Genomic DNA, 18861 nt, shown 5'->3' with positions numbered 1-18861 from the left:
TCAGATGCAGTTTGGCATCTGATCCCACCTGTTACAGAATAATAGTAAATGTTGTTCAGTGTAAGGTTTATTCCAATCATTCCAGCCAGACTTTCCCAGGATTAGACTTTCCTTAGTGCTAAAGGTCAAGGTCGATGATGTCATAACTGCTGCAGGTGAACATTCCCATTAAATTATGATCTTTGTACCAATCCGTCAAACTGTGTCTTTAGAGTTCAAGGATTACAAAAAAGGTTTCATCGTATCCAGTGTTAGTGTCATATGCTTGTAACTTTGATAGCTGCTCAGTCTCTCCACCCTCTGACTGAAGCAGTTTGGAAACATTTCAAGAGCTGGTTTTTATGCTTTTATGGCTTACAGCACAGCCAGCTCGAGGCATGTATGACAGGGTGGCCCCTGGCAGTGACAAGAGGGTAAACTGTTTGACCTTCTGTCTACTGGGCCACCATGCAGATACTGTAGGTGGCATCTACTCAGTGGCCCTGCCAAAGTACACAGTCAGACAAATTGCAAGTATTTGCCTAAAAACACACTTCACTACAAGCACCACTTCAAAATCTTTACTCAAGCTGAAGCACAAAAGTACATGTTTTACATTTCTTTAAGTACTCTACAAACAAAAACAATATATTTTAAATAGTACTGACCTGTTGATAATGTGAATGTGAATGTCTGGAAAATCTGGAAAATCTATTCCAGATTTGAAACTCTAAAAGGTGAAAACTATGATAAAAAAAACTTACAGTAAAAAGGGGTTAATGGATATGCAGTATATCCATGTCCATAATACTAATGAATTTATGTATGTTTTTATAAGAAAATCTGATTTGGTATTAGGAATATGCATCTGAAAACTAACTAGTAACCAAAGCTGCAGCATTATTGTAGTGGAATAATTGTACAATATTTTCCTTTGACCTGTAGTAAAATAAAAGTACACAGGGGCCTAAAATAAATAGTACAAGTATACTGTATTAAATATATACATATATAAATAGTACCTCTTTCTTGTACTTAAGTACAGTGCGTGGATAAATACACTTAGCTACCTACCATCTCTGGTTGGCAGTGACTGACTCGACTATATAAGTAACAAAAACACAAGATTATTTGCAGTAGAGGAAAATGTTGTACACAGGGGGAGCAGTAATATGATCCTAAAACACACATTAAAAAAGGCCCTAAAAACTACACTACAAAGTGTTTGGATCACAGAAAGGCTTGAAGCAGAATTCCAAATGTTAGAGGCAAGTCTCAGCTGATTGTCTGTAGTATCTGGGTCCAAAGAAGTCACATGGAAAAACCATTGCATCAATCCTAATGGGTTAGTCAATTAATAACTAGGTGAGTTGTAAAATGGAGCCGCTTTAAGATGCTCCTTTCTACTTCACTGTGCGCCACAAACTTTGAGCTGTGTATGTGTCCTCTGTGCGGAGTTCAAGGTAAGAACTACAAACACTGTTGGAACCAATCAAAATCATATATCAAATATAATATTACAGGTCATAACTGCACAGAAGCTAAGACTCTGGGCGCCGGAACAAACAGCCAATTATCAGAAACTAAACCGAGTGATAATCAGTTATGTGGTGCACATTGCTTTTATGTTGTTTATCCATAAAGTTATTAGTGGCTAATCATTACCCCGGCTTAAATACAGTTATGTAACCTTTAAATTAATTTTTTAAATCACTTCGAAGTTTTTAATGTTGCAGATTAAATAAATCAATCACTATTATTTTATTATGAATTTTGTTGGCGTTAATGGTTTGTTTAGTGCTGCACCCCGTCTCTGTGTACTACAGTTGCTCCAAAGGAAAAGTTATACATTGATTTCAAATTCATTACCATTCAAATCTATACTTTTGCATCTTTTCCTTAAATGCACAGTTTTAATTTAGTACCGTTGTTCTAACAATTGAAGTACTGTTCCTGTTATTATTTGCTTTTATGTGGATTCATGTAGGAATGTAAAATGTTTGTGTTTCCCACAACATCCTCATCCCGCTGATGGATATGTAACTACACAAGTGGATAAAACACAATGGAATATGAAACTACTGTGACTTAAAAAAGTTAGTTGTGACTGAATAAGAGCTCGCAGGGTTGAGTGCTGCTGCTGCTACAGAGTTAACACCAGATTCACACTCCACTGCTTTATCAACCTTCAGCTGCTGTACTTAACGTCACAACATCCATCCATTATCTTTAACCGCTTCTCCTGTTTAGAGTCACGGGGAGCTGGAGCTTATCCCACCTGTCACTGAGTGAGAGCCAGGGTCCACCCTGGACAGGTTTTCAATCTGTGTCAGGGCCAACACAAAGACATACACAGTCAGACAGGCATTTGCATTCACATCTACGGGCAATTTAGAGTCACCAATTAACCAAACATGCATGTGTTGTGGGAGGACACTAGAGTACCTAAAGGACACCCACGCTAACGTGGGAGAACATGTAGACTCCACACAGAAAGGCCAAAAAAACCACTGTGCCACTGTGCTGCCTGGTCACAAAAAACTGTCTTCAAAAAAGTAAAAATCCAGTGAATAAAAAGTTAAAATACAACAACCACAGCCGTTGGAAGTGTCAGAACTTGTCATTTCTCTGCCATTTCCCCTTCTTGGCTGCCTGCAACGTGGTGATTTTTAGTCTCTAGTCTGTCAGTATATCGAGAATGTTCAAAGACTCATGGTGTTTATTTATTTATTTATTTCACATTTACAGAGACGTGACTGAATAATAATGCAGATTGTTGTCACTGTAGAAGATTGTGAGAATTTCAGGGAATTAACCAAAAAGTGTAAAGCTTTAAAATTAAAGACTTCACTTTCCAAACGGTGGCGACAAAGGGGTATAGTCTCTGCTACAGTATTCACAAGACTCCAGGAAGAAGTCCTCCACTTGTTTCGACATTTAGCTATTTGACGCTGAGGACACTGTTGGGCCAAACTTTCACTCGGCAGATGATCCACAATTGTAGGGGAATGGGACCTCTACAGCTCAGATCTCAAACACGGAGCTTATTTAACACAATGTGTAGGTCACAGAAAAGGAATTAGGATGTATTAAAACCAGGCGGGTTACAGCTTTGTTAACTTTGTTGAATGGGCTTGAGTGGGTGTAATTAATCGATCACTGTAAATTTTGAGCACTTGCAAAGGTTGTTGAATTTATAACTAGTGTGCTGACTGTTTTTTATTTTTATTTTTTAAATGTATTTTTTTTTTTTAGACAGAGACAGAGCAAACAATACACACAGCAGCTACAATCATAGTCATGGGTGTAAAGTTGTAAAGTAGACCTATGTGCTGTACATGTGGTTTTGAAGCATGACAATGAGCATCATTAGTGCAGAAAAGCAGGTTACCAGCCCTTGAGTCAAAACAAAGCTCTGTTATCTTCCTCGTCATTCCAGGTTACTAAGCAATGTTCTGCCATGTTTTTCACTTGTAAGCGTAGGTTTTATTGTGATGAAAGGGGGAAAAGAAGAGGCTGATGGGCCTGTCATGCATATGTAGCTAAGGGCCAAAAAAAATCTTTTAGAACATCTAAAGGGATCAAAATCTAGTGAGTGTATCACGCATAAAACTAACTCCGGTGACCAAAGTGGATTAAATGTGTCATGAGGGACTCTTAAGGCTGCCTTTGGAGTCCATTTTCAGGGACTGGAGTCATTAGAGTTCCATTTCAAAGCGAAACATCATCACCAAAGTGTGTCTTTCTAAAACACTCATGAAGACACACATTTACGTAGCGTTAAATCAGATACTGCTCCCAGGTCTTGCATGGCCAAATAAAGCCAGTGCACTGTACCATAACTATAATAATGATAATTCATCATCAGAGATGTTGATTATTTACTAATAAGTTCTTTAAAGGCTAAAAGCAAAGATGTGAAGTAATCCTTCAAAAGTAATTATTTTCCATCAACTCAGTGAACCCTTTTTTTAAGCAGAACATTAAATCTGCAGTGAGTGTTTTATTGCAGTTTGGGAGTTACCGCAACCTGATTGTAGCTTAATCATTTACTCACATTCACACCATTTATTTTAGTAATGCACACTGTTGTTGCGGCCATATCTCCTCCTCACTATAAACTTGTAAGCAAACTAATAAGCAATAAATATGTGCATGCACAAGAATGTGTGCTTGTGCGTGTTATCTAAGGAGCTACATCTGTGCATGTGCATGTGTGAGTGGGAGACAGTATGTGCTTGTACATGCAGGGTCAGGCCTGTGTAAAATGAAATTGGGAGATATTGAATACAAATATGGGATATATGTTAAATTGTTTATGTTATTCTGAAATGACATTAACAGATACATTAACAGCACATTAACAGCACCACATAAAACAGCTATCCTCTTGATAGGACCAACAGAGGATTAATAGAATGTGTTTTAAAGCAACAAATTGTGACCCTTCATTATTCAGTCATTCAGTCAGAGTGGATTTTCCTTTTCAGAATGTTCAGTGGCGTGAAAAAGAAAATAAACTATCCAGTATTTCAGATTTGGTTTTAAGAGGGTAGGGGATGTTTCCTATTTTTGATGTTGTGGTGACATTTAGTTCTGTTCCAGCCCCTGTTTACTGTTCCATCTATTACCACCAGGGGGCAGCTTTCTTGATTTCCTTAATGAATGGAACACCTGTAATTCAGAACAACAAATACTTTATATATATTTGTTTTATGTAACTGTTCATTATTTGTTATTATTTTTGATAAAATAAATACTGTCGAATGTGCATTACTGTACTTCGAGAAAAGGCCACTCTACAGCGGTGCAGTTTTTCTTTGCAGTAACACCCTCCAGTGCAGCACTGCACCGCACACAGATGCTCATGACAGTGACTTCTAATCTGCACATGTGTGTAGGACCTTTGCACTGGGAGCTGCCTGCGTGTGTGTGTGTGTGTGTGTGTGTGTGTGTGTGTGTGTGTGTGTGTGTGTGTGTGTGTGTGTGTGTGTGTGTGTTGCGGTGCTTTAAAAGCAGGGTAAGCCAGGTAACAGGTAACACAGGTGCAGCCTCCTGCTCAGTGCTCCGAGCTCCGGACAAACGCGCACCGCTGCAGGTGAGAACATCCACGCTGAAATTATTTCATGGCTCTGTATGAGACAGTTTTATTCAGATTGGAGAACCTACAATGATAAGTCAGTGCTCCTTTCTCTCCGTCTCTTTTTCTTTCTTCCTTTTTTTCTTTCTTTTTTTTTTTTCTGGCATGTTATGTCAGTCACTCTCGGGAAGTCTTATGAACCCAAACACAAAAGTAGAAAAGTTGTGCTTTTTGTCTGCAGCGAATTTTACATTGTTGTCATGAATATTATACAGAGGGCAGTAGTAGATGTAATTAACATGAAATGTCTCAATTAAAGAGTCCTTTTATTTTGAAAAAAGTGCAGCGCGGGTAAAAAACTTACAAAGTCTTTAACTCTATATAATAATATCAATAAATTCTGCATTGCTTTAACTAACTTTCTGTGTCTTCTAGACAATCATGGTTCCAAGACCCGAAGTGGGGACTGATTCCTCCCCCAAACTCGGTATGTTCTTGTCTATGAATACTTAGTTTCTCCTCAGACTGTGTTTGCTGTAACTTCATCCAACATACATTCCCACCTGCCCTCTATTAGATGACAGTACTCCAACTAAAGACACTGCCATCATGCCGGCTTACTCCACCGTGGACCTTGTGAATCAGGATTTGGGTGAGGAAGATCCCTGGGAACTCCCAGAGCTCACAGATACTGGGATCAAGTGGTCAGGTGAGGCACCTTGGCACTGACAATACACAGTGTGAACACTTTAACAAAACCTGACTGTGATTCAGGACACTGTTTTATTATAATTTTTCCCTGCAGAGCTGGATACAAAAGGAAAGATTATGAGGGTGCTGACTGGTATAGTTAAGTTTGTTCTGCTGCTTGGACTTCTCTACCTGTTTATTTGCTCACTGGATGTTCTCAGCTCCGCTTTCCAGCTGGTCGGAGGTAAAATGATGAATTAGGAATTATATGTAATTTTAGTGGTTATCACCACTGTCTTCACTGTGCAATAGTGCATTAACTTGATAACACCAAAAAGGTCACCTGATGTTATGTGTATTGACTGTTTTTGACTTTTGTGTGTGTGTGTACAGGCAAAGCTGCTGGTGACATCTTCAAGGACAATGCTGTGTTGTCCAACCCTGTGGCTGGGCTGGTGATCGGAGTGTTAGTCACAGTGCTGGTGCAGAGCTCCAGCACTTCCTCTTCTATAGTGGTCAGCATGGTTTCCTCTGGATGTAAGTAGGCACACACATACACACATACACACACACACACGCAGACAGACAGATGTTACAACATGTGAGATGAATGGATATACTTTCAATTACACACAGACACATTAAGCACAGTAGTTCCCACATTTTTCTGTCGGACTACCCTCCAATTGCTCCATCAGATGAAGTTCCACTGGTCCAATGAAAAAACCTGAGGCTATAAATGTACATTAGTTTGTAGCATCACTTATAACATCAATTTTTTACCTTTAGCTAGTTCAGCCACGATCATCACTTGTAGCTGTTTTGACTCTTCTGTTTAAGTGACGGTTCCTGTTTCTCTTGCTAATAGATGTCCCACATTATTACTCTCAAATTAGAGCAATTCACAATGTTTTAATGTGCACTTTGCAAATAATAAAGTTAACCACCTAAAGTATGTACAGTACTGTACACACATCCGCAGCTGGGAACCAGGGCTGAAGTCCATTACACACTATTGCAATGCCACTTATTTTCTTTAGTGCTGGACGTCCAGTCTGCTGTGCCCATCATCATGGGAGCCAACATCGGAACATCTGTCACCAACACTATTGTTGCCATGATGCAGGCAGGAGACAGAAATGAGTTCCGCAGGTAAATCAGAGCATATAATTATAAACCACCTGTGATAAGTGTAGAGCAGGACAAAGACAAGAGTAACACAAGAGCTAGTGTCGGGTTAACGTTTAGGAATTTTGGCCTTCACTTCACTTCTCACAGGGCTTTTGCTGGTGCTACGGTCCACGACTTCTTCAACTGGCTGTCGGTGCTGATTCTTCTGCCTTTGGAAGCAGCCACAGGCGTCCTGTACAAACTCACCGAGGTCATAATTCGATCCTTTAATATTCAGAGTGGAGAGGACGCCCCCGACCTGCTCAACGTCATCACAGATCCTCTTACAAACTCCATCATCCAGGTAAAGACGATGACATTTAGATCCAACTTTAACATTCGGAAGGTTTTTTATTTTTTTAATAATATTTCTCTTCTTTTAGCTGGACAAATCAGTCATCACTGGCATTGCCACTGGTGACCCAGCAGCCCAGAACAAGAGTCTCATCAAAATATGGTGTAAAATAAAGAAAAACACGGTAAGGTGTCCACAAGTGCTCAATCGCATGCATAAAGTATAAGTTTGCCACCCACTGATCATAACACAGAAGCAGTAAAACACATAATAAAGCCATTGTTACCACTGCTTTTGTTCCTTTAATGACTGATATTGTCCTTAATGTGTAACCACATTCGGTCTGTTATTAGGTCACACTTTGAAGGTGTGTCATTTTATTAAAGGTGGAAAGTTGCGTACGATCATTTAAAGATGATCACACAGTAGCTGCATTAGCTTCTTAATTATAGCACTGCCTGCTTTTTCTCATAGACTTTCTGGAATGAGACAGTGGACAGTTGCTCTGCTGGTGCTGTTTGTTGGGAGGAAGGAAACCAGACCTTGACCGAGTTGAACACAACATGGATCGATTACCAAGAGAAATGTAAGCATGCCTCCATTGGTGAAAAAAAAGGGAAAAAGAAGAAAAACTTTTTAAAGCAATTAGGATGAACTTATCCGCCCAGACTGAGTGTAATATGAGAGAGCCATTCCACCACAAACACCTCCTTCATGCAGGACATCTGATGATTGGACAATGACTACCTTTGAGATGTTACAGTGACTCAGCTAATGCCTTCCCCTGACCATCTACCTTCTCAATAGGTCTATTCATGCTGTCTCACAGAGTGCCATGTGACTATGGAATGGATCACTTCTTCATAGTATTCTGCCCTCAGTTAAAATAAATTCCTCAGTTCTTGCCTTAAAAAAAACAAAAACCTTTTGAGTAGAAATCAGAAGCTGGCCTTGGTTGCTTTGCTAGTAACAAGGTATTAGAAATTAGCTGCTGACACCACACACTTTAATGTTTGACTGTTTGTTGCAGGCAAGCACCTCTTTGTCAATGCTAATTTGCCAGACCTGGCAGTGGGCCTCATTCTTCTGGCTCTGTCTTTGGTTGTCCTCTGCACCTGCCTCATCTTCATCGTCAAGCTGCTTAACTCCATGCTGAAGGGCCAGGTGGCCGTGGTCATTAAGAAGGTGCTCAACACAGGTATGAAAACTCAAGAGTTCTGCTCCGCGCAGCCAGTTTGATAGTAAGCACATCTATTTCAATAGTGATGCTTGATTGCTTTGGCCATGTGATCATGATGTGTGCAGTCACACGGTCCTCACTTCATCGGGTTTACTGCTCACTTCCTGTGTTTCTGTTTAACAACAGACTTCCCCTTCCCGTTCACTTGGGTTACTGGTTACATTGCTATTTTCGTGGGAGCAGGGATGACCTTCATTGTTCAGAGTAGCTCTGTCTTCACCTCAGCTATAACGCCTCTTGTTGGTAAGTCACTATTAACATACTGATTTTGCTGTTCTAAAATGTTTTTCTTTTTATTTACACCAGGACTTATATCTTGTGTTTCTCTAGGTATTGGTGTCATTAGCCTTGAGAGGGCTTATCCTCTGACACTCGGGTCAAATATTGGCACAACAACCACTGCCATACTTGCTGCTATGGCTAGCCCTGGAGAAACACTAGCCAATTCTTTGCAGGTAAGGTACAAAAAGGTTCCCTGCTTTAAGTCTCTTTTCAACCAGCATAGCTCTAGAAATGGACATGGTGGCCTGTCAATCAGTGGCCCAGGCCGTCATATCTCAACCAATGGTTTAGAATGATAATTAGTAAAGACACTCATGGTTTCAAGGGGATGACTTCTACTGATATTGGTGATGATTGCCATGTAATTTAGTACTCTGGTCTCCAGAGGATTATTTACTATAACTTTGGTCAACTTGTAGCATATATTTATCCATTTTTGTGTTTTTGTTTTATAGATTGCACTTTGCCATTTCTTCTTTAACATCATGGGTATCATGCTGTGGTATCCAATTCCTTTCACGCGGTTGCCCATCAGATTGGCCAGAGGGCTGGGGAATCGTACAGCCAAATATCGCTGGTTTGCCGGCCTCTACCTGCTCCTGTGCTTCTTTGTATTTCCTCTAAGTGTCTTTGGCCTGTCGCTGGCCGGCTGGCAAGTCCTGGTTGGCGTTGGCGTGCCAATAGTTGTGTTGATTGTCTTTGTGATTATTGTCAACTTGATGCAGTCTCGATGCCCCCGCCACTTGCCCAACGTTCTGCGCAACTGGGAATTTTTGCCCCGGCCCCTGCATTCCTTGGCACCCTGGGATGCTGTGGTGACCTCAGCCTTTGGTTTCTGCAGCAAACACTGTTGCTGCTGCTGCAAATGCTGCAAGTGCTGCAAAAATTATGAGGATGAAAAGATCACAGGGAACAACAAGAAGAGTCTGGAGATGTATGATAACCCAGCCATGACTAAAGATGAGGATTCAAAAAAGACTTCAACACATTTTTAATTTTAAGCTAAATTTGTGTCTACAGCATACTGCAAAACTGAGTACAGCCATGTGCAACTTCTGATCTGATCAAAAATTGATGATGTAAAACTATAACATCTTACAGGGACTACATCTAATTACAGCCCCTATTCCTGAAAACGGTTAAAACAACGAGCCTTCGAACACTATAGTGTCTTCAGTTATGGTGTGAATTGTGAGTCTTTTTTTAAAGATCTGAGCACAATAACATCAAGAACTGCTGATCATGATCTGAATCACAGTTACAGAAGTGGTTAAGAGGAATAGACAGAGCCATGCTATTAGTAACAAAAGAAGCAGTGGAAAATCTCAAAAAAAAAAAAAAAAGCCACACAATTTAAACACGTTTTGCATTGTTTCTGACTTAGCACAAGGAGTATTTGTGGAAACTGGTGTTGATCTCTGATCGGACTGTGCAAAGAACGTTGCATAAATTTAGACTTTATGGACAATGTCCAAGAAGAAAACTCACAAAGTCATATAAAATATGGTGCATATTGGCAGCACATTCTTTGGTCACATGAAACTACACAATTTTGTTTTGATTAGATGGAACCTGTCGGAACAATTTAATAATACTGTGCAGGGATGCACTCAGTTTTGTTGTATATTGTATACTGTAAGCAGTACTTAATGCAATTATGTAAAAAACTTATGTAAACAAACTTATTTGTAAAAAACTTCATAATTCATCACTTCTCAGGTTGTGGTACAGTATGTTAATATTTCCCTATGTCAGATGATATATACCAGATTATATGATATAGAAGACCATCATTTTGGACAATATGAAGTGTTGGACATATTGTGAACCTGCTCTTTCTGTGCATGTGATGTTTATTTTATGACGTTTCAACTTGCTGTTGAGACTCACTGTCTGCTATGACTTCACTGTGGGTGGCACCGAATGTTATGACTTATTTTTGTATTTTTATGATAGGTTTGAGAGCCATTCGGTTCTATTTTAAACTTCAAATGTGTAATGTAGCATTTAAAATATTTGTGTATCTACAGTATTTAAGATTATATAATTTTTGTAAATAAAGAAATTACTATTTTTAAAGTAATGCATTGTCATTTTTTTCTTTACAGTCACATCTTTTTTATGTAAAGACTTTGCAAATATGGACAAAGTTACTAATATTCAGCTTCAGATATTGTTGCTTGTGTTTCATGGAATTGAGCAGAACATTCGCTGGTTTCCTGTAAGAACACGACTTCCTGTGGATTGCTGCTTATCTGATGTGCCTTTGAACAGGCAAAGTATAATTGCTACATAATTCTAACAAAATAATTGCTAAAGATTTGGTTCGCTCAATTTGGAATTGAAAAGATTTTTTTCAATAGAATGTTTTTGTAAGCAGTTTCTGAATGGAAGAAGGTCAGAGAAATGTGTGGAGTGGGTTTTAGGCAGAAATTCCATCATTTAGGGCGATAAAACATGATGAAATGTCTTCACATGTAGCACTCTGTCCCCGTGAGTCCAATCAGTGTCTTCTTCACCCACCACCGACACTGCTGTACCTATACCCTTCCTGTGTACAGGACAAACAATTAAAAGAGCCTATTAATTTATTTACTTAATCATGTCCTACCAATAATCACATGTCATTTATTAGTGTGTTGGGCTCAGTTATGTAAGTAGTTTTAGTACAGTTATTTCAGGAAGAGTGCTTGGGTCCTTATTATTTTAGTAACTTTAATGAATAATATACATTATAATTTCTTAGTATTTTGCTAGGCCTATAAACAGCCTTAAATTAGAATGTAGTTTGTGACTGTGTTGTAACCATAAAGCATTAAGCTGCTGCACAAACCTCTGTGCACTGAGATTACATCTATTTATCAACAATGTGCAATATGTAAAGACGTAGCCTACGTAAAGCTGGGTAGGAATCAGAGTCAGTTACAATCCATGTACCACGTACCGTAGCTGATGTTAAAATAGTTTGTTATCTGAGTGTTTGATTCTGGAGTTCACATAAAGTGTAACCCAGTTTTAGCTTCAGTCGTCCTGAATGCAGTTCTACCTCAGCCATACACATAGATCAGGCAATTGCACAATTCAAAAGGCAAAGATGAAGAATAACACAGCACTGGAAGCGTAAGATAAGAAACAATAGTTCATAAAAGAGTAAATATAAATATGAAACAATCTTTTAGAGCACAAAGCCGTTACAAAATGCAATAGATATTCCATCCATCTTAAGCATTCATCCACAAAAGCTGGTCGCATTCTTTGTGTGTGGCATTTATCATAACACAACATTTTGTAACAAAATGATTGTTCCCAAAGATATCAGTGGTGGAAAGAAAGCTGACTGGGCTTTTGTTCCCACTGGCCACCATTGAAGAAACTTGGAGCTGTTCTTCCAGATACACAGTCTGAGGAGCCTTGTTCAAGTTTCATTATAAATGGACACAGATTAATCGATCGGTATCTGGAGCTTTTTTTTAGCTGTTTGGGGAAAGCTCACTTTTGAGCTTAAATTTATCACCACTGAATTACTACACTGTATGCAAAGAGTATTTTGCTTCACAGCAAAGTCCAGTATGTGGCAATAACATGAACTGGACATCAACTTTAACTCTTCAGCCAACTACAGAAGTGTGATTGTGATAGGTTTACAAGAAAATAACAAAAACTTTACTAATGGTTGAAAAAATACCCAACATTTAAAATATGAAACGTAATCATAGTAACAATCTGTAAAAACAAATTCAGTGTTTTAAAGTATTTCTCACATGACCCGTAAACAATCATGCAATAAACTAAATTACCTCTATCCAAGGTTATAACAGTCATAATGCTATAAACTTGTTTAAACTGGGCGATCACTCGAATATAACAATATAGCTTTCTAGCTCCAAAAGTTTAATTTCATATTATAGTAATTTTACAGCAAAAGCAATGAAAGGCTTCAACTTCAGGTGGTAAAAAGTGGGAATATATCTTATTGTAAGGTTAGCTAATATTGTCCTCTTTTCCAAGAAACAACTGATTTGTCATTTTTGGTTATTTGCATTGGAATTTAAACCTGAATTTTATTTTTTGTTTGCCCACTTGGCTGAAGGTGTAAACACAGGACTGACATATCACATTTTACCATTTAAGCTCAGCTAACTAACTAGTGCTTAATCACACAGTCTGCAGATATAGTCCAATACCCACTATCTACATCTGGTTCCACCATTATTACTAGCTAGTCATTGAATAAATGTGTACGGGGCGGCTGTAACTCAGTTGGTAAGGCAGTTGTCCATGGACCACAGGGTCAGTGGTTCCCTCCCCGGTCTCGGCTATATGTTTAAGTGTCTCTGGGCAACAGCCCATTCCCAAGCTGTTCAGTGCCGGTCTGAAAACAGCTGATTGTTGTTGGAGTGTAAAATCAAAACAATGAGCTGAAAGACACTTAAACAATTGTAGCACTGCATAGAGCTCTTTAACCTTTGGGTCACCTCAATGCGTTTATCCTGATGCAATAATTATCTGCTAATTAGGCAGTACAAGTGCCCTCTTTCACATTACAGTTGCCTAAGCCAGTATTAATATAAAAATATTAATTGGAAATACTTTTTACTTGCGGCTCCTATTTACAACACTGTTATTTTCTGAACCTCTGCCATAACTCTGTGTTCTTTAATAGGGTATAAAACTACTTTAATTAATTTATCGTAACAATTTTCTCTGCAGTCTCTCTGCAGTTTCTCTGCACTGCCCGATGCATAGTGATGAACAATGTACCAACTCTACGACCCCATATCAAAGGCCCTGTTCACCCACACAGATGTTTCTCTGCTCAGGTTGTACCTAGGTGGAGCTATGCTGGGATTACATTTGGTAACCAAGAACAAAAGAATAATACATCTGTACAATTTCTAATTCAAATCCGTGCAACAAATTAATGAGAGGGCCATTGTAAAGTCCATCATGCACGGCCGCAGAACGTTTAATTAGCCAATATACACTGTAATTGATGGGACCTGTGAGGCAAGGTGGGCATGTAGGGCAAGGCTGCAGGTAGAAATAGCATATACCGAATATTTCTTTGAATGTAATTCATCAGTGTGATATTTTTGCCTTTTCACAAATACTAAGTGCTGAATACAACCTAGAAGACTACGACTGTCAGTGTAGTGCAGTTTTTTTCTGTTCAACACCTATCAATTTAACGAAGTCTGGTCACAGTGGTCAGGCTGGTCATAGTGAGCTTCAGCTGACATGTCCAACAGATAAATGACCATGATAAAATTCTGCAATGGTTTCATGTGAATACACAGGTGAATGCAGAGGTAACAGCATATTGGCTGCAGATAGGTAAAGGTCCACAGCTGTGGATGCATACTGGTTAACAATAAACTACATATATGGCTTTTTTTTAAAGGCCCTGCACACCCACACAGTGTTTCCACTCACTGCATCTGATAAGACTGCTGCTCAGGTTGTGGCTAGGTGGAGCGATGCTGGCATTTAATGAGGTCATCAAGCAATAAGAGCAACAAAGGTGTACCTGCTGTCGCTCAAACACTCCAAGAAACAAGTAAGAGGGTCAGAGTGATGTAAACCAAGCATGCAACGGTGACTGCAATTGGATGTAATAAGACTTTCATTGGCAAGGTTCTTGCAGCTGGAATGCAGTATAACATGTGTATGTAAACTTGTGTTAACTAATATGTGTTTGTAAATGTGGATTTGAACCTAGAGTGTGCATTTTTTCAGGGCTTTGCAATGGCAAACATTGTGACATTCTACAGTGGGCAAAGCAGTAGTAATTCATTACACTAGTACCTGACTGTGAACTTGTGTTGGAGTGGTGTAATCCAGGCCGCTAACATTACTTACAGAGGCACTTAACGAAAAAGAACAACTATCCAACATAATCAAAAAAAGGTGTTTTTTTACTATGAAATGTTCATCACCTATTATCATACAAAATTCACTTATTATTATTATTCATTTTGCCAAAATATGCCATAATATTTGCTCTATATAATAATGTAAAATAATAGATGAAATGCCATGTGCCCATTTATATATAGATTGTACAGTCTGTTGCTGATGCAAATAAACTCTTTGTTGAAATGCTAAAACAAACTTTTTTTCATGTACAACCAAACTATTGTAACCTTTAACCCGCTCAACAATGATGTCAGAGCACACTGAAGAATCAGTACATATTGATGTGTGCGTGTCAGTTTTTTTATGAATTCACACAGCTGCATAAAAAGTTTCATGGTCAGTGACTGCAAATCTGTACTGAAAAAAACAATTCAAATCAGTTAGCTGACTACAGTGAACTGATGTAATACTGCTGGAAGGCAATGACGTTCATTATTATAGCATTAGTGGTTACGGAACTTTTTTAACTTTTTAAACTTTATTTTTATCATCATTAAAATTTCAGTTGCCGATTTATATTGGAATTAATAGTTTATAAATAATATATAAATGTAATTCAACTTGTTTGTTTTAACTGACATTCCTTACATTACAAATATAAAAGTGACCGTCTTTCATTTTTTACAATATCATATAATGATATTGATATACAGTAATAGGGGAAGAAATGAGAACATAATGGCGGCTGAAGTACTTGCTCACACACGTCACAAAACAATTAGCCGGCCTATCAACAAAGCAATAATCCTCCCTTCGGCAGACCCTGCAGGTGCAGAATCTGCAGGCTGTCAGGAACACGGAATCATTAAACTAAACTCCTTGGACAATAACACCTGCATATAGACAGTACCGTGGTTCCAGGGAAAAAACAGCTCCCAGCTTGTTGTCTTTGCCCTCATTTTTTATGTTTTTTTTTATAATTCCAAATGAGCTAACTAATGTAAACACTGCTGGAAAGTCCAATGGAAGCTTTACAGTGAATATGAGATACTGTGACAGTGTAGCAGCGTGGGTGGAGACTTGTTTTCCCTTCGAGGCCTCTCGTACAAACTCAGATGCTCAGATGCACTCAGTCTCACAGAGTGCATCACCACTGTGTGTGCTGAGAACATTCCGTACTTTTACTAGCCGATGACATTTTTAGGCTAAGTGGTATTCTGACCTTGAATCATGGCGACTCTGGGTCTTCATCATTTTAAACTGTTGATACTAGAAGAGCTTGTTTTGCAGGGCATCAGAAACCCTGGTAACAGCCCTGACTTATTTAACACTGTGCTCTCACTCGCTCACATGCATTTTAGATTCATGAGATTCATCCCTGTGCACTCTATGGGTCTTACTCTCCAAGGATAAGGGCCAATGGTCACACTAGTCACCCACTGGCAGCATAGCCTGAGGGCGGCCAGTGGTCAGTAATGTCCATTGTAAGTGTGTGTGTGTGTGTGTGTGTGTTCAAGCTGCAAAATTATGGTTACATTGATTAAATTGGTTATTGTGTTTAGTGTAGAGTGTTGTGGTTACAAATGAAAAAAAATCAGTAACGGTATTAAGTTGAGGCAAATAAATATTCTTCTGTTGAGGTCCTGCTTTGGACATTACAGCCTCTCACGGCTACAGTACCATACAGAATTTCAGTTTTGTTACTCTAAGCACATACACTCAGTTTCTCAGTTTCCTATGTCCATCCTAGCTTTAACTATCCAGTCTAGTAGAGTAGTCCTGCAATAAATCCCCTCTTCAAAAAGATGATGATGTTTATTTTTTCCTTTAACTGTTTTACTGAAGTTTTGATTCAGTTGTCATTTTAGGAGATGTTATTTTTGTTTAAGTAAAATGTATTTAAAGCAGACAGGCCCCATCAGTTGGATCAAACTGAAATATTAATAATGTAATACTTCAAAAGGTCATTTTCTAAATCAATCATAGTACGAGGAAATGCCAGGTTAGAGCATGTGGGAATCGGGGATCATGATCTTTGGAATAAATAAAAACATGTCACCCACTAGGCCGGTGTGTCTAGGTGATGTGTTGGTTATAGCTTTTGAACAAGACTGGAGGTCAGCGACACCACAATCCAGGCTGCTGTCTGACAGCTAACCAAACGTGAGTCGAGAGGAGTCAGTGTTGGTTTAAGCGTCTGTATGGTGACTGTGAACAATACCATTCATTTAGAGCTGACTGAAAATAACTTTACATCAGTAGCCACTAATTTAATTTATGACTTAATTTTTATCTCTTTTTATTGCACTGACAGGGGTTATTATTCACCAGGTTGTTAGATACAGATCTTACTAAAGTCCAAGTAAAGGCCATACAGTACAGGCTATTTTAGGTCTGTAACACCTGAGAAGAGCAGAATTCTACTATCTTATCAGTCCATCGCTTTACTTCTTTATAGTTGGTAAGGAAGGTGTGGCCAGTGGTCAGTGGTTGGAAACGGTCCCCATAAAATAACACAATAACAATTATTTGGCTGTTGTTGTTTCTGGACCCGGTCCAGCGCATTGCTCCTTTCGGTACGGCTTCCGCCGGTGGCCATGTCACTGCAAGACCTGAAATGCCTCACAGAGGTGCCAGAGCTAAGGTCCCCATCTGGAGACTACATGCAGCCGTGTGTTCTTTTTCTGCACACACATTCTCATTTACATGAAAAGGCACCCAGTGGTTGCTTTCAGTGCTTATAATCGTGTAGGAACAGCTGGATTTAATTTATGTGACATTAAATTAGATGGTTACATGCTGTTTTATCAAACTTTTGAATTAACTTTTACAGTGAGAAAATCAAAGAGTATTTCAAAAGATAAATAGTACATGCAAAACTGGGTGTTTTTGTGACGTTTGTGCACACTCGATGTAAACAGGTGGACTCACAGGATTCTGAAACATGGACGAATTAAATATTAGGTCTTCCTAAGCAGGAATTTCCAATGGTCTATGTAAATTAAATATTTAACAGAGTTCACTAAGAGTTTAACTGAATAGACCATCAGGCTTTAAGTTGGTCGAGTGTTTGTTAGCTGTGAACTGCTGCAGAGTGCAACAATCCAAGGTCGCATTAATCAACCTGTTATCTCATGTTAACTCTTGACAAAATTAAGATGGCATTTTCCATTTACATGTATATACTATTGTAAAAAGTTCTGTCTCGTTAAAGATTACAGAATTTTGTGCCTGGTTTTATTTACAAGTTACTGTAGCAATTTTAGCAGGTTTTAGAGTTGGATAATGTATTTTACTTTTTCATTTTGTTATTTTTAACAGCATCTTCTTAAAGATACAACATACTGTACTCAACATACAAAATTATTTATTTAATGTTCATGGATTAAAATAAATATTTCTTCCACATTTAAAATTTTATATGAAGTCCTTTTAAGCACATTTATAAGTTGCGTATCTTTGGAAGATTATGACGGATGGTCAAAACTAGTACTGCATAAACTGCAGAAAACCTTCACTACAGATTACCACAGTGAAAATGATACAGTGGGATTTTGTGTTGGTGATTGGCCCCTTTTAAAGAGACAGGCAAAGACAGATGACATATGGGACAGAGATAGAAGGAGAAAGACAGAGAGCATTAGTACATCCCCAAATTAAACTGAATGAATGCCACATGGTGTTGTTTACACTGTCAAACTCCTTATTTAACTAATGACAGCTCCGTGAATACCAGGCAGCATCACTCATTGCTAAAAACTGCACATCATCACAACAGCCACACCGAGCTGTAAATAACTGTTAAGTACTGAGTAACACTGCCTATTCCTCATATGTGTTGGCAACCATAGAAATAAAATCCCTCAGAGGATTTTGCCTATTATGTTATCTTTATGAACACAGTAACAACAGCACCACAGAAAAGCTTTTTTTTCAATTTATACCTCAGCAACGACTTTTAAGATTTGTTTTCTTCTTGTTGTTGTCTCCCCATAGCGATGGCTAAAAATGATATTGTCTTATCTTATGTATCGACCACAAGCACCTGGCCAGTGAGAGACTAAATCAATAACTTCTGAAATTCCATTGCTCTGGCCTTGGACAAAAATGTGTGAGTGCCCTCCATGCTGTTGTTGCATGTCTTCTGTCTCCAGTGAAGCACTTATTATCAACATGTCACTGATAGGGCCGGGAACAAGGCTTAATGGCTGACCTATTAGAACACAGCTTCCGGCACATCTCCCAACACATCCATCACCGAGGCTGCAG

General features: G+C 38.7%; 1 protein-coding gene across 2 annotated transcripts; it reads left to right on the top strand.

The window, feature by feature from the left end:
* The first annotated feature begins 1373 nt into the window (after positions 1 to 1373).
* slc34a2b (solute carrier family 34 member 2b) lies at positions 1374 to 10219 on the top strand. Of its 2 annotated transcripts, none has more exons than XM_067514308.1 (13): positions 1374 to 1442; positions 5495 to 5546; positions 5637 to 5768; positions 5865 to 5993; positions 6143 to 6286; positions 6790 to 6901; positions 7028 to 7223; positions 7303 to 7398; positions 7689 to 7800; positions 8245 to 8412; positions 8581 to 8697; positions 8785 to 8909; positions 9192 to 10219. In XM_067514308.1, exons 2-13 carry the CDS (start codon positions 5501 to 5503, stop codon positions 9729 to 9731), a joined length of 1917 nt encoding a protein of 638 aa, XP_067370409.1. In that variant the 5' UTR covers positions 1374 to 1442; positions 5495 to 5500; the 3' UTR covers positions 9732 to 10219. The 2 variants fall into 2 exon arrangements, with proteins under 2 accessions (XP_067370409.1, XP_067370408.1); XM_067514307.1 differs by lacking the exon at positions 1374 to 1442 and adding an exon at positions 4945 to 5077.
* The last annotated feature ends 8642 nt before the right edge of the window (positions 10220 to 18861 follow it).

This window comes from Channa argus, chromosome 8, assembly GCF_033026475.1.
Source record: "Channa argus isolate prfri chromosome 8, Channa argus male v1.0, whole genome shotgun sequence".
NCBI classification, from domain to species: domain Eukaryota; kingdom Metazoa; phylum Chordata; class Actinopteri; order Anabantiformes; family Channidae; genus Channa; species Channa argus.
This window is presented reverse-complemented; position numbering and strand designations above follow the sequence as displayed.

Excerpts from the sequence above, each read along its gene's own strand:
- slc34a2b (XM_067514308.1), top strand. The coding sequence starts at position 5,501 with ATGGTTCCAAGACCCGAAGTGGGGACTGATTCCTCCCCCAAACTCG. Across the intron at positions 7,399-7,688 it reads GTAAAATAAAGAAAAACACG|ACTTTCTGGAATGAGACAGT; the intron begins GTAAGGTGTCCA and ends TTTTTCTCATAG. Across the intron at positions 8,910-9,191 it reads CACTAGCCAATTCTTTGCAG|ATTGCACTTTGCCATTTCTT; the intron begins GTAAGGTACAAA and ends TTTGTTTTATAG.